This window comes from Prenolepis imparis, unplaced genomic scaffold (assembly GCF_030444845.1).
Source record: "Prenolepis imparis isolate NDT839.2.m4 unplaced genomic scaffold, iyPreImpa1.0 SCAF_4, whole genome shotgun sequence".
Lineage (NCBI taxonomy): Eukaryota > Metazoa > Arthropoda > Insecta > Hymenoptera > Formicidae > Prenolepis > Prenolepis imparis.
Window position 1 is genome coordinate 3,526,891 of NW_028141162.1, and position 15,653 is coordinate 3,542,543.

The 15,653-nt window shown below is 27.5% G+C and overlaps 2 protein-coding genes across 8 annotated transcripts; one reads left to right on the top strand and one right to left on the bottom strand.

Annotated features, from left to right (window-relative positions):
• Positions 1-90: 90 nt before the first annotated feature.
• Positions 91-11,537, bottom strand: LOC145934627 (alpha-amylase 3). Of its 6 annotated transcripts, XM_083035201.1 has the most exons (10): positions 11,396-11,537; positions 11,231-11,293; positions 11,083-11,143; positions 8,365-8,468; positions 7,851-8,058; positions 5,130-5,266; positions 3,623-3,816; positions 2,192-3,206; positions 1,446-1,714; positions 91-1,175 (listed from the first exon to the last, which is right to left on the bottom strand). In XM_083035201.1, the coding sequence occupies exons 4-10, from the start codon at positions 8,464-8,466 to the stop codon at positions 950-952; spliced, it is 2,151 nt and encodes a 716-aa protein (XP_082891327.1). In that variant the 5' UTR covers positions 8,467-8,468; positions 11,083-11,143; positions 11,231-11,293; positions 11,396-11,537; the 3' UTR covers positions 91-949. The 6 variants fall into 6 exon arrangements, with proteins under 6 accessions (XP_082891327.1, XP_082891324.1, XP_082891326.1 ...); XM_083035198.1 differs by having other exon boundaries at positions 11,083-11,293; XM_083035200.1 differs by having other exon boundaries at positions 11,231-11,529.
• Positions 11,538-13,900: 2,363 nt separating this feature from the next.
• LOC145935153 (protein CEBPZOS-like) lies at positions 13,901-15,647 on the top strand. 2 transcript variants are annotated; one of them, XM_083036264.1, is made up of 3 exons: positions 13,901-14,125; positions 14,560-14,716; positions 15,509-15,635. In XM_083036264.1, exons 1-2 carry the CDS (start codon positions 13,996-13,998, stop codon positions 14,694-14,696), a joined length of 267 nt encoding a protein of 88 aa, XP_082892390.1. In that variant the 5' UTR covers positions 13,901-13,995; the 3' UTR covers positions 14,697-14,716; positions 15,509-15,635. The 2 variants fall into 2 exon arrangements, 1 of the variants encoding a protein (XP_082892390.1); XR_014425172.1 differs by having other exon boundaries at positions 13,907-14,125; positions 14,560-14,801; positions 15,509-15,647.
• Positions 15,648-15,653: the final 6 nt, after the last annotated feature.

Genomic DNA, 15,653 nt, shown 5'->3' on the forward strand with positions numbered 1-15,653 from the left:
ATAGAATTTCAATGTATAAGACGCAAGTCACATCAAATTGTTTTATTCACATATAATATAGATGATATGCATAAACATTTATTTATTAAGAGAGGCCTAATATTATAATTATTGATCATAATCCAATTTATATAGACACATATTATTTATATTAGTCATAGTAAATGATTGTTATCTTTTAACATTATATCTTTGTATAATTAAAAAATTAAAAAATTGAATTTTGGTAATTATTCATTTTAACGAACACAACTTATTGTTAGATGATCTTCATTTCGAACCTTCATTTCGAACCTCAACTTTTAACATTAATCTTGAGTCCTATAAACGTATCAATGTTCTTGATCTTATAATTAAACAGTCTTTAATCTTCTTTGAAAAATTATAATATTATAAAGTATGAAAATAGATTTCCCTACTTTTATTTTAATACATTTTTTTACCTGGATTTACTATAATTTTTCGCGCTAAGCGAGATTTACTTTATATCGATGATTAATGTTTGAAACTGATCCCTCACGTAATTATTGAATGGCGGAATAATCTTCAAGAGTCAAAATTAACATTAGGACACAATGAAAATCATTTAAGCTGTGTCCTTTAAAACGAATAATAATTACAAATTTTTAAAAATTGTTAAAGTTTTAGAAATTTTTGAAGCAAAATCCATTTACATACAAATTTGCACAAAAAAGATAAAATAAAATATTCTTATTTTTGTGAATTATGATCCATATACTTTACTCTTTTAATCATTTATAATACAACAGTTATTTTGTCCTAAAATGTTGTAGAAAAGAATTTTAGAAATATTTCGTTGTAACAGCAGGTATTCACTTTTTTAATTGAAACAACACTGCAATTGTTTTACGTAATAAAAATAAAAATAAAAATTCAATCTAACATCACTAATTCTAAGCAGTGTATTTCTTAATCAAGATACACTTTCTCATTTATCCAATTTTATAACAAATGCTTCTCCGGGTGGGACGATAAGTTGTTTGAAATACACATCACGATTTATTCTGTAAGTTGGTCCTACAACAACATGACCACCATAATAAAGGAATGATAAATCCTTTATGCGCGTCTCGTTGCCAAAATTTGCAACATATACATAGGAATTTCTTCGTGGGTACCATCGCTCAATCACGATCATTTCATCTTCAATATATCTAAACAAAACATCAAGCTATACATATTTCTGCTAACAATATACATCACTATAAAATAAACCAGAACATTTCGAATTTGAAAAAATATATGAAATCTGTACAATCCAAAATAAAAATAACAAAAGCATCATATTTAGTCACATGCAAAGCATATGATACATTTTATTTTTTTTAATGGATTAAATCACTGTTGTCTACTCTAGTCATCAAATTATGTTAACTTAAAAAAATCTCAATCCCAAAAATTCATGTAAATATAAAAAATTTTACCTAACATCACAGTTCGCTTTAATTTGACCCTCTCTTAACACCGCTTTAACGTAAATCGATGTCGTTTCCGTTCTTAGTCTTGCCATTTCTTTAATAGTGCCTGTCAAACTAGTTTCCATGGGTTTCCCAGCTTCCGGCAACCAGGGATCAATTCCTAAGGATGAAAAACTACTACTACCGGGACTGTCCTTCTCCCAATACATAGGAACTAGATTGTGCACGTGCGCCAAATCTTTGTGATCCTGACATTCGCAATCTTCGATACCTATCTGAATGAATAAAGAATATAACATAATTATTTTTTCTCATAGTAATTTCTTCCTATTAAATCTTCAAAAAATCGCATTTACTGAAATGTCAAATTTCTAATAATTATATATAAACAACCGCGAAATAATGCGTATCTGTCTTCCGGCGATGTACTAAAAAATAATGTGTGGACAAAACGATGATATACGGTTCTGAATTTCATAATTTGAAAAGTGAGAGCGATCTCACATTATTACATTCAGAGCCCCGAACAGCGCTATTAAGAGATTTCAGTTTACGTGTTATTTTCATTATATTACGAATATGGATTATATATTTGTTTCCTAGATAATATATATAAATGGAATTCTTATAATTGCATGACAATGCCGCTAGAAATAAATATAAAACACAACGTAAAAACAAAAAAAAAATATAAATATAAATATAAATTTTCTAGATTTTAATTGTGGACCACTTTGGGTCGTGATTCATACCTCATCTCCGTAGAAAATACTGGGTGTTCCAGGTAGCATCATATTAAGAAGAGAAGCCGCCACGCTAGCGTTCTTGACGTTTATACTAGAGGCTACTCTATTAGTGTCCACGCCGCCTATAGACCAATGTATCCACGGATAAGCAGGTTTGTCGAAGAGTGTACCCTTCGTGACTTGCTCTATTTGTGCCTTGATATCCTTCGTACTATTTGTCAAATGAAGAGTCACATCAAGTAAATTTATTCTGGATAGGATAGAGTTCCTTGCACCGATGGAGGTAGCGGCCTCCAAGGCTTTCATATGACAAATGAAAATGTTGTTCGGATATAAAAGAGACTTCCAGTATCTAAGACTGCTTACAAATGTGTCTTTATCAACGTAATGTTCCAATCCCTGTAGATAGAAACCGTTCACTCCTTTGAATTGCCAAAATTTGATAGCTTCGCTAATGGGATGTTCTTGTTGGTAATTTGAAGGTTCATTACTCGACGAGTCTATATCTCTTCTTGCCTTCTTCAATTGTGGCGGTATGGATAATAAGACATCACGAATAATTTCGACTGATGTAGATGGTGCGGATGGCTCGCGAATTTCATCATTCGCGATATCTCGCCTATTTCGAAGCTCGCGAATTTCAGTTTCGTTCACTTTCGCTGTAGACGTCGCTTGGTTACTCAAATTCTTTACGAACGGATATAAAGGCAAATCCAAGACTATACTCATGTTCCTCTTTTGTATTTCGCCCACAAGAACAGAGAAATCTTCTAGCGTACCCAGGTTTTTATTCACGTCCGTTATATTACTGATTTCCGAATAATGTTCTGGATAATGCGATGCCGGAAATATCGAATTCAATCGAATAGCTTGCACCCCAAGTTCTTTTAAATAATCTAGCCGCATAATTATTCCACGTAAATCGCCGACTCCATCAGCTCCTTTCATCGAATCTTGAAAGGACGCCGGAAATATCTCGTAGAAAGTACTGCCTTGCCACCATTCAACCGGAGGATCACATCTAATGCAGATAATATTTTTTATCATATTACATTTTTATTATACCAACGATTTTATCATACTATTTTTTTATTTCACCAAACGTATTCATTAGAAAAACAATATCAATCTGTATATTTATTCTTTATCTATATTTAAATATAATCACACATTTTTTTATATATAGAGCAAAATTGCCTAAATATATAAGTGAGGGAAACAACAAGAATTTTTATCATACAAATAAAACATCCAAAGTGATGGATTTCAACACAAAATTATCAAAAATCACAATTATTAAAAAGAATATCGCAATAACGCTTCGACAATCGAGGATTGTTTAGAAGTTTAAAGAATTGCTTTCTTTAATCATAATCTTTATTATTTTCCCGCTTATTCATATAGATAATGTAAATAACATAACATATTGACACATACTTTTTAGGCATCGTAGCAATAATGCCAATAACGAGAGCAGTGCATCCGATCAGTATCGACATCAACGTCCAATAGCATGTCTTTCGTATCAACGACCAATTCCACTTCATAAAGCGATAGTCTTTGGGCGGCTTCGGTACCATTAATTGAATCCCAACGAGCGATGGCTTACCACCGTTCTCCTGGTTGTAAAACTAAACAGTTACAGCGTGAGTACATACGACGATGTTAGCAAGCAGCAAGCGATGAATTATTAGTATACACATCTGTGAAACCTTTGGAAAAATCAGAATTCTTTTGCCCGCATTATCAGGTTCATTCCAATCACAATGCGAGACAGCAGGGCATATATAAATAAAAATTGTGGGAGAAAGGTAAAAAGGAAGGGTGGCATCTGCAAACATATCTGCATCTCTTCTAAGCGTATGACGTCTCAATAACAAAGTGTCAATTCTAGGGTGACCAGAAATCCCAATTCTTTAAAACGTGTTTTTTTTATGAGAAGTCTTCAGAGTTTTTACAGATTTCTTTAGATTTTTATCCTGAGAGAGATTTTTTATACTTACAATCTGTGCTTAAGAAATTTAATTTATGTCCTATTTTATATATGTCATCTAGCTTTATTAAAATTTTAATTAAATGTAAATTATTCCAGACTGTAAACACTCGAAATAATAACTATGTTGTTCCGATTTTATTATATTTATATTTAAAAAATAATATTAACAGAATAAGAGTTAATGCTTTAGTTTTATCTGCGACGTATACGATCCTCTTTAATTGTAAGCCTAATTTCACATGGTCACCCTAGTTATTTATATTGAAATTGTATGCATATAAGCAACTGAGATGACAAATCGATGCTCAAGATAACGATTTAACTGGACGTAAAGAAACATATTGTGTGTGTGATTGTAGCTTTGTATTATAAATGCAATCACGACACGAACATCGTTCACGAGTGATGTATTTGACAAAATATTTCTTATCCATGCCAGGCGAATGTAACAGATGTAATGCATGTAACAGAACATTGATACTCTTCCTTTTTGCGAAACAGAGACGGAATCTTCGTGAATCTTGCAATAATAAACATTCAATATGTTAAGCATAACAGACACATATAAATGGGATAAGGTAATGCGTTGCTACAACCGACAAGTGAATAATTCTATATAAAAAAATATATCGTAAACACAAAGTATAATTTTTCTATTTAATTTTATTTTTTCTATTTATTTTTAATTTATTTCTGAAAATTGAAACATTAGTAATATATATTGTTTGAATTTGTTTATTAAAAATAAAGAAGTTGAAATAGAACTACCTAGTTTTTAAATAGCAATATATATTGTGTAGTCATCCTAATTATTCCTTATATAAAATCAACATTTGTCGTTTCAATCAATTTCTTTTCTAATTAATCTTTTCTTCATACTAATTCTATTTTATCTGTGGACTGAAAACTTCATAAAAAATCTAAAATTCTATTTTTTTAAATACTTACTAAAGCTTGAGCATCCGGTGCAAGATGCTGGTAGGCAGTATTCAATTGTGTCAACAATTGTGCGCAAACAGGTTCGTTAGTATCACTACTGCTACTGCTGCTAGTGGATTCCACCATGGGATCGCGTGAGCTCGGTTCTGCAACATACGATACAATACTTATGCGAGCAAGAATAATTAATTGTTTAATTAGTCCATAAAAGTAATTCTGTATAGAATAGATCGATGTTAAAAAATTTTAAGAGAAATTATTTATTAGATACTTAGATTCCAAAAAGTGATAAAAATTTAATTAAATGCATCAATATATACATACAATGAATATGCATTACAATCGCATTAAACAAGAATAGCAGAACTATTTGTGAATGATGTATATTTTTAAGATTAAATGTACATATATACCATTTAAAAGTATAAAGATGATATTAGTAATGCATATACATTCATACTATATTTTTTGAGTTTTTATCTTTATGTAAATATGTAATTTATTATAATAAAAATATATAATTTATTATAATTTATTTATCACTCTGTAAATTTATACATTTTTCTGTTGTTTCGTTGCTCCTTGTTGTTCATGATGTTTTATAGTATATTCCACAGAACTTTAGCATTGAAAATTCTTATCATCTTATTCTTCATTTATACAGAAAATTATTGAGATAATTATCTCACAATTTTCTTTTCTATTCTCAAATTTTCTTATATTTCCTTTCATTTTTTTTGTAAGATTAAATTTTAATCTGCCTGAAGTAAATAACAAAAGAAAAATCCAAAATATTTTATATAAAATGGATGAAGTAAAATATTCTCTCGAACTTAAGTAACTGTAACACTGGGTACACAAAGATTAAAAATAACAGTCTGCATGTAGTGTCATCAGAATTAATCATCGCTTAAATTGAAATTAAATCCTATCAAAGCACTTTAACATACAAGCGTCAACGTTATATAGCAATGATTATATAAATTCTTTAGCTCAAAATGTATTTGTTATTTAATAAACATATACAAAGAAGAGAAAATTTTGTCGACGTAAAAGTGAATATATTTTCATCGATATATATAAGTGTTTTTTTCAAAATATTTTTTAAGAAAATATATATGTGTTATATAAATTTTTGAATTAACTTAAATGTTTCACTTTCATCATTTTTTTGGTACAATTTTATACATATATTTATTAGTAATGTAAAATTATGTACGTAAGATTTTTTTTAGAAAATAATATTCAATATTAAAAAAAGTAACATGTAAAGGCCCATTAGAAGAAAAGTATGTAAGTTCATGATGTGTACAATAATTCGTTCATTTAAGACAAAATATATATTAAAAATATATACTTGATCCGAGAACCTAAGCCTTCGTATCAATCTAAAAACCTAAAATTTCCCTAAAGAACTTAAAACAGTAACATTGTGAACTTAAATTTTCAGTTTCTTTTTGACATCTTTAATTATATATAAAAAATATTTTCTTTTAATGTTAATTTTTTAAATTTAAGTACGTAAAAATTATACTTTAAAATAAACTTTAAAAAAACAAAAAAAATGACATAAGAACTTTAATTAATAATGTAAAAACTTTAATTAATTGATTTATTCTTTCTTGACGTATCATGTACATTAACTTTAAAAAACCTTTATAAACAAAATGGATTTGTATTTTCTTTTCTTTTGAATAAATTATTAACTTATTTCAATGAATGTATTTTTGCATTATTAAAAGAATCGAAATGTTAACACTCAACAATATGACGTTGGTTCTTCAAACAGTTGACAGTTATTTTCATATACATATTTATATAATTACATGATACTTATTCATGTTTAAAAATAGAAATTTCAAGAAAAGCAACTTATTGTTAAACTATTTTTGCTCCGTTGTAGCTTATTATATTTCTGCAAATATATTGTACTTATATACAACAAGAAAAATCTATACTCCGCGATTATTGTTTTTATTAAATTTTACTTCACTTTTACAAGTTTAACAAATAATTAATTTACTAACTAAGTGTATTAAACATTAAAATAAAGAATATAATATAATTATCAGAAGCTGGAATAATTATTACTTTCTCATCACCAGAATTCTTTAATTTTTTGACTAAATTATTAGACAAATTTATTTCTGTATTAATTGCATTAAAATATTTTACATTAAGTTTCAAATTTTAAATTAAGTTAATACGTGAGCGGAGGAGAGGCAAAATCCCTGCACTCTCTTCTTAAAAAAAAATTAAAGAAAAATTATTTTTCTTTTAAACTAACAGTAAAGGATTGTGCATAAGATACAAATTTTAAGATACTCGAGAGAGAGATGCGATACTAAATATTTAAATAATCTCTCTAAGAGTTTAAATATTCTCCTCCGGCCTAATTTTTTTCAGATTTTTATAGATTTTACTTTTTCTAAAAAGAAAACAGTATAAAAATTATTCTTTTTATTATTTTTTTCTATACATACAAACAAAGATTTCTTCAAGAGTAAAAAAACATTTTATATATAATTATATATATTTATATTTGATTATATATTGACTTTTCCCGGGATAATAAAAAAGAAGAAAAGAAAAAAGTAATAAAAGAAGCATATAAATAGTGATAAATACATGCATAATAAATAATATAAATAATATAAAATTATAAGTTAGTTATATGCGTTTAAATATGCTGAATGCACACATACATTAAAATAATTGAGAAAAACATACCATCGTTTAAAGGTTTACTCGAACTATTCACTATATTCATGAAGTTAAGTCCATCTTCCGTATTAATATTCTCAAGCGTTGGTGTGGATATCATCTCTAATGAAGCGTCTTCTAAAGTATTAAATATTGGCGTTAACTGTGGAGTTTTATCCGTCTGAATAGGTGGTGGACTTGGTGTTAATAAAGGACAATCAGACGCTTCTTCATCCTATTGAAAAATTAAATATATATATCGAACAGAATTCTTGGAACAAATTTTATTATATAAAATAGATCATTTGCTTTTCTCTGACTTTTACAAATCGTGAAACAATATTTATAATTGCATTTTTCTAAATATTATACAAATTAGTTAAGGCAAAACATCAATGATAATTATACCAAATTAATAAAGACTTAAAGAAATATTTGGTAAGAAAAGAATTGTTCCTAAATTTATCAAAAAATCTATATTGTCTATATATTATATACAGTATACATAAAAATTAGAATATAATTATAATAATAAACATACCTGTTGATCTTGATTTATAAATAATTCTTGTGAATTTGGAGACGGTGAAAGCTCAACTGATATAGCTACTGACAAAAGATCTTCAGGCTTCTGGATACTCATCTCTGTTATAAACATTTGTATATTTATTCATATAATTTTTCTAAAACAGCGCATAAGCCTGTATATACACTTTTTCCCACATACACCCATACATAAATTTATTTCAAATATAATAAATATATATAAAGAGAGTCCATTTTATTTCAAATATATTACATATAAATATATACATAAATAAGATTGATTATTTTTGAAATAAATTGTGTATGTACATATTTACAGATAAATGGATTAAAAGTACGAATTTGTAATCTGAGCTAAATAATAAACGGAAAATAAAATAAAAAATATTTTTCTTCTGTTTTTGATAAATTTCACATATTATGGAAAAAATAAAATCTCCGTAGAATAGAACATGCCGTAATGTATTTCTGACATTGTCAATATTATGCGTTTACATAATGTAAACCATTTCTATTATTAATCTACGAATATTACAATACTATGCTCGTATAATAATATTCTATGTAAAATTATACACATGTGCAAAAATAGAAAATACACCATTTTATATGTATATGCGTGTGTGAAATATCAATTATAGTATAACATAAAATTATAGCAAAAAAACCTCTAATAGTGTATTTTTTAATTTGTTTTTATATTTTATATTTTTTTCTTGCTTTATATAAAATAACAAAGCAATTTACTTAACAATCTTAATTATTATATTAATTAGCATGAATTTTGTTGCAAATAATAATGATGAGATAATTCTTAATTTGCTAGAAAAATTCTTTAATAATCTTATGTTCCTCCTATTATAGTCTTTTTTCATGCAAAAATACATTTCGTAAAATATATTACGAGTTACGAGCTAAGCATTTAAGCGTTTCTTCTCTTCGAACTAGCTTTATTCAACAAAATGTAGACGATAATGAGCATCATATATATTGTACATATTTACAGCTGTGATTGACACTGAAAACGGAGATATGTGAGCGAACGATTTTAAATCAACGATAAGCGATTAAAAAATCAAAGCACGGTAGTGTTTCGCACGAAATCACACGCAGCAAAAAAAGTCACGTGCAACAATAGTGAAATAAACTATGCATACACAAGCCGCCCAGTTGCGAATACCTCAGATTTCGGATTCTCAATAAAACAATCGATTCAGTTCTTAATAAGCTTATTAGGATTAATCCATAACTTGGATCTTAATTGAGAAAAATATCTTTTGTTCTACATTCTCTGTAAACGGAGATTTTATTATTACGATGCAGAGGAACAGAAAAATTTACGATTAAAAAAGATGAACATTTCCGTCCTTTTAATCGCAAAACATGCGTTTCTGCAGTATTGCAAGGGTCTTATAGTTACGACTTTTCACATACAATTATCTTTTATAATAAATCAATATTACTGATCGATAGAATTAGTCGATTGCACCGATAGTACCAACTCGTTTAATATTTTATGAAATATATTATTATAAATAATATCTCTGTTCATAAATATTTATAGAACATATATGTATATATATATATATACACAAATATTTAAATAACATATATAATTATATTCACTTACTTTTTTATTCAATAAAAAATAATTTTAATTTAATATAATATTGAAACTATAATAATAGAAAAATTAAATTCTATACTATGCATAATTTTTATTCTCATTTGGCGCATTTTTTATATCATTATTTTTATAGAAGAAATAATAAATTTAATGATTAAATAAAATATATATTAAAGTAATAATTTTTATACAATTTTTTAAATAGTAAAATATACATTATAAAATAGTATTTTTTGTACAATATTGTGGACGCGTAAACTTGACATCTTTTTTTTATCTTTTCTTTTTCAAAATGTAAGTTTTTACTTGTATTTTATCTTGACTTAAAATGGCTTGCAATTATTCATTACTTAAGGGATATTTTCAAGATATTGTAATCTTAAACAATGCTTTTTATAACCTAAGAAACTGCATAACGATATTGTAACCGTATATACTAATCTAATAACAATGTCAATAAAACAAAACTTATAATGTTGCGAAAAAAAATATTAAAATTGTATAACAGTCTAGATAAAAAGAAATGATTTTTTCTCGGATTTTTTGGACCTTAAACATAACGTTCTTAAAAATAAAGTTTAGAAATATATAATTACAGTATTTAAACTCGTTTTAAAAATCTAAAATTTCGAGCACACATATATAATTTTAAAAAATGTAATATGTTATTATCTATTCGTATACATATATCTTATTCTCTTAATATTCTTAATTATTAATATTTTCTATTAATGCACACACTAACTATATTAAAACAAATTAAAGATTAAACACATTTGTTAAAACTATTAAAACTGTTATTAAAATTTTCTCAATTTAATAATTATTATTCATAATGTAATAATCAATTATATAATAATTAGTTACTAATTATCCAATTAAAAATCCAATATTTTTTCAATCTTAAATCTATATTTTGAAAACTGAAATTTAAAATATAAGAATAATGAGAATTTTTTCATACAACTCGTTCTAACGCTAATATATAATATTCAGTTTTTTTTTTTTTGGAGCAAAGCTTTATATAGATTATATATATATTTTTTTTAAGCAAATTCTTTCATATTGTCTCAATAATAGACATACCTATGTCTCAATAGACGTGACGGTGATAATCGATGAACTCGACCGAACTCTGGCGAAGAAGCTTCGTCAAAAATATCGTAAACCCGAAAACCAAGAGACACTTTATTATTAGATATCTTACTTAGATATCCCATTCATTGTTACATACTTTATTTGTGCAGATTGTGCTTGGCTGTGAAAAATTTACCATCCGGTTTTTCACAATCGCGGCCTTCGCAAGAAATACAACAATAACGTTTGCATAAATAATTATCATTGACAAAAGCGAAGAGAACAACGATGCGGATGTGTCAAACGGTGACTATAATACTACCATCGTCGTCATACTGCCTCTTATATCCTTAGAAGACGGTAGTGGAGAGAGAGAACCGCGTACCTCACTATATTATATTTAGCAATGCAATATCGTTTCGTGTTCCCCTGTTGACTGACTGTTCCACCGTCTGTTCAGCCGACTCTGACGCCTTGCTCTCTACGATTCTGCGCTTTAACAGCGATGCAACACGCGCGTGCGATATGTGCCATGCATTATTTGCATGTATAAGAGCGGCAGTTCAGAGTACATATAACAAAATTTTATTAAAATCCTTTCATAAAAAAATATTAGTAAAACAAATATATATATATACCTATATATACCAAATACAAATCGATAAGCAAAGATGTTTTTTTTTATGCGATATATTAAAATATATTCATAATATATATACACAATGTGTAATTATTTATACTATACATTCTGATAGTAAATATTTTGGTGTTGATTTTTCAATTTTAATTAGAACTGTTTCCAACTCTATTCCAACGATTTTAACTTAAAATAACATAACATAAAATTAATCGTTAACTGGATGTTGTTACAAAAACATCGAATAGTTATGTAACATCCTGTATAGTCTCTATTAAAATAATAAAGTACTCCTTCGAAAATACCAGAACCGAACATTGCTAGAGAGAATAGAAAAAAATGGATGTGAATATATAAATTTCTTAAAAAAAAAAAAGATTATAAATATTCAGCATGTGTTTGTCAAGTGTGTAAACATGAAATAAGAGAGAGAATTACCAAAATCACACTACTTATAATATTTTATATTTTATATTTTTCATTTCGTATTAAAATTTATTTATTTTACAAAATATTGGAAATTGTAACTGTATGTTTAGTAAATTTATTATTATATTATATGTTTAATCTTTTGCAAAAAATAAATTTATTTATTTATGAGCCTTTATTGTATAACATATTGTAAAAAATATGATTTAAGCAACATAGTTTCTTAAATCGTATTTATTTATCAGTTTCCCCAAATCATCGATTTATATTCTTTAAATATAGTAAATTTTTGAATATAAATATTAAAAAATATTGTTACAAAAAATTATTTATTAATACATATATGTATATTCCATTATTTTAATGAAAACAGCTGTATATCTTTAAACTTAAAGTCGTATAAAAAAAATTTCAGACAAAATAAAATAGAAAATTTTAAGAGAAAAAAAGTTGCTAATCTTAAATGAGTTTTAATGAAAATTATTTTTCAAGAATCTCATGTGAAAATCAATTTAATTTTTTAAATAGAATTACCCTAATTTTTTATATAAATTGATTCCTCGCTATAATCGGCGTAAAAAAATTATAAATGAGGTAAAATACATGTGGAAATCGAACCCAGTTTACAAAATATTTTACACTTTAATTTGACATAATTTTATACATAAACTATAAAATATCATTTTTCGATGACTTTCTCAATACTTTTATATATACAAAATAATAAAAGAAATCAATTCGTGTAAAGAAAACACATAGTTGTTTATAAGGAAAAATGTAATTACGCTCGTTTCAAATTATATTGGAAATCGATTTATATAAAAGAATCGATTAATCGATTAAATTCAAGGTTAAGGAGATAGAAATGTGATAGAAATATATGCAGCTGTTTTTAATAAAATAAACACTCTGTATATATAGTATCTATAATTATTTCAGTATTTCGTACTTGTATACTTTAAAGCGACGATATTTCTTTCCAAATAACTGTTTTGTTATAATTAATTATTTTATCATCTCTTCCATCGCAGTTACTTACTCCATTGCAGTTAGTTCTTACTTTGACCGCAATATTGCTGAGAGGACGCTAGTTCACAGCGATATGACAGCGATCAGTTGACGCTGATCAACCCATCAACCAATCAGCGAATCCCTGACAAAGAGAGAAGTCCACCAAACTCTTCGTATCCTTTTCTAAAACATCGGTCATTCTCCACCCATGGAGATTTGCTCAGGGCCGTCTTTAGTCATGTGGTGGCCCCTGGCACATTTAGTTTTGGGGGCCCCTTTTTTTCCTTACACCATTATTGTACTAAAAACTGTAAGAAATTTGAGGATTTCATGATATAACTCTCCTTTAGCGTTAGTTTTCTTTATTCTACTTTTAACCTACTGTTTGTCAGTCGTGGACCCCATGGAACCCGGGGCTCCTGGCCCGGGCCCAGCGGGCCCATGCGTAAAGACGGCATTGGCAGGGCCGTCTTTAGTCATGTGGTGGCCCCTGGCACATTTAGTTTTGGGGGCCCCTTTTTTTTCTTACACCATTATTGTACTAAAAACTGTAAGAAATTTGAGGATTTCATGATATAACTCTCCTTTAGCGTTAGTTTTCTTTATTCTACTTTTAACCTACTGTTTGTCAGTCGTGGGCCCCCTGGAACCCGGGGCCCCTGGCCCGGGCCCAGCGGGCCCATGCGTAAAGACGGCATTGGGTTTGCTTCAATATGTTATAGAGCTCACGGTCTTTAATAGCATCTTGTCGATGACTATATATTTCTCCTTTTTCCACATTGTTACAGTATCTTGTGCAGTATTGATGATTTCCATTTTAGGAAATCTTTTCTTTTCTGACTAGTATGCTCACGAAAGGGCCGAAATTAAATCTCGTGCAAAAGCTTAAGAACAGCGCGAAAGCGATTCTTATATTGGAGGGCGTATTTTTGGTTGGATCATACGGACTCTGGCGTTATATGAACACATCGCAAGGTGACTTACTCTTTCTGTTCCGTAAAATTTACAATTTCTAGGTTACTTTTCACTTCGTGATATATTAAATTATATTATTATGCTTGCTCTCTTCGTATGTGTATTCTCTTGAATAATTTAATTAATCCTAAATTTATTTTCTCAGCTGTATTATCTTATGCTTTATGCACTTGAAGTGAATGTATATTCGAGATATCAAAAAGAGTATAAAAGAGAAAATAGTGAGCAGACATAGCTAAAAAGAACATCTCTAATTATTTTATGTAATGCTTTATATATAAATTGAGTCATAAGATTTCTTTTACATGAGAGAAGATCAGTGTAGTGATCAAATCTAGCGCTATGAGGGATAATTTTCTTAATTCTAAAGAGTTCATTTCTTGTCTCAACTTAACATAATTAAATTAGTATGTTAATTTTCCTAAACTTTATAGATTTCAGATATTATATGCATCAACATTTTCCCAGTATACTAGAAAGTTATTATCTCGTTGGAGAAAAATTATCTGGCAATGATCAATTGAGGAGATTTGATTACACAACCTGGACACAAGAATGCAATGAACATTAAACCTTCATGGCGTTCGTGAGGTTTGTAGCATCAATAATTCTTGGTGGAGGCATAGGATATGGTATGCTTCAAATTGCTTCACCCAATGAATCTGAAATTGTAAAGGTAATTAAAAAATTCATAATTTATAATCATAATTACTGAGATTGTATAATTACTAAAACAATCATTAGTAAATGTTTTTTTTTATTATTTTCATATAAATTGATATAATACTTTTCATCAATTATATAAATATATATATTATAAAAATATTTCTGAAATTTTTTGAAATTTATATAGACACATACATATGTTGTATATTTTAAAGTAACAATAGGCTTTTTTAACTAAGAATTATCAGGCCAATACAAAATTTCATTGATGTTTGTGTGATATAATACAATAAACTAGTAATAATAAAATACACTCTTATAAAAATTTCGATTTTTATTCAGATCTTTCTCAGTTAAAAGTGTAAGTAAATAATATTTTCTGGGACTCGACAGACTTAAATTCAGTTTCATTCAAAAATCACTAATTTGTAATGATTGTACTGGATATTATATAAAAAAGCTTATTGTATTCAGTCATTAACTAATTTTTTGATTGACAAAGATCTAAATAAAGATAAAAGGTTTATTTTTATATAGTTTTTACAAGTAAAAGCAAATTTTTTTATCGAGAGTAGTGTATTTGCGTTATTTCAATGTTCAAAGACTTGTACTGTTTTAAAAATCCTCACTTACATTGTATATTTTAATTAGTAAAATTTGAATTTCTAATAAGAAAGTTCTATTCGGATTTTCTTTATTTGTAATAAATTATTTCAGCATCTTCCACCGCATTCATCACAGCAACAAAGCTTATTCAGACAATATAAACAGAAACCTGAAGAATTTATGAGCCAAGGAAGGCTGAACAGTTCTAAAGAGCATAAGCCTCAAGATAGCACAAACGTTATTGAAAAATAACATT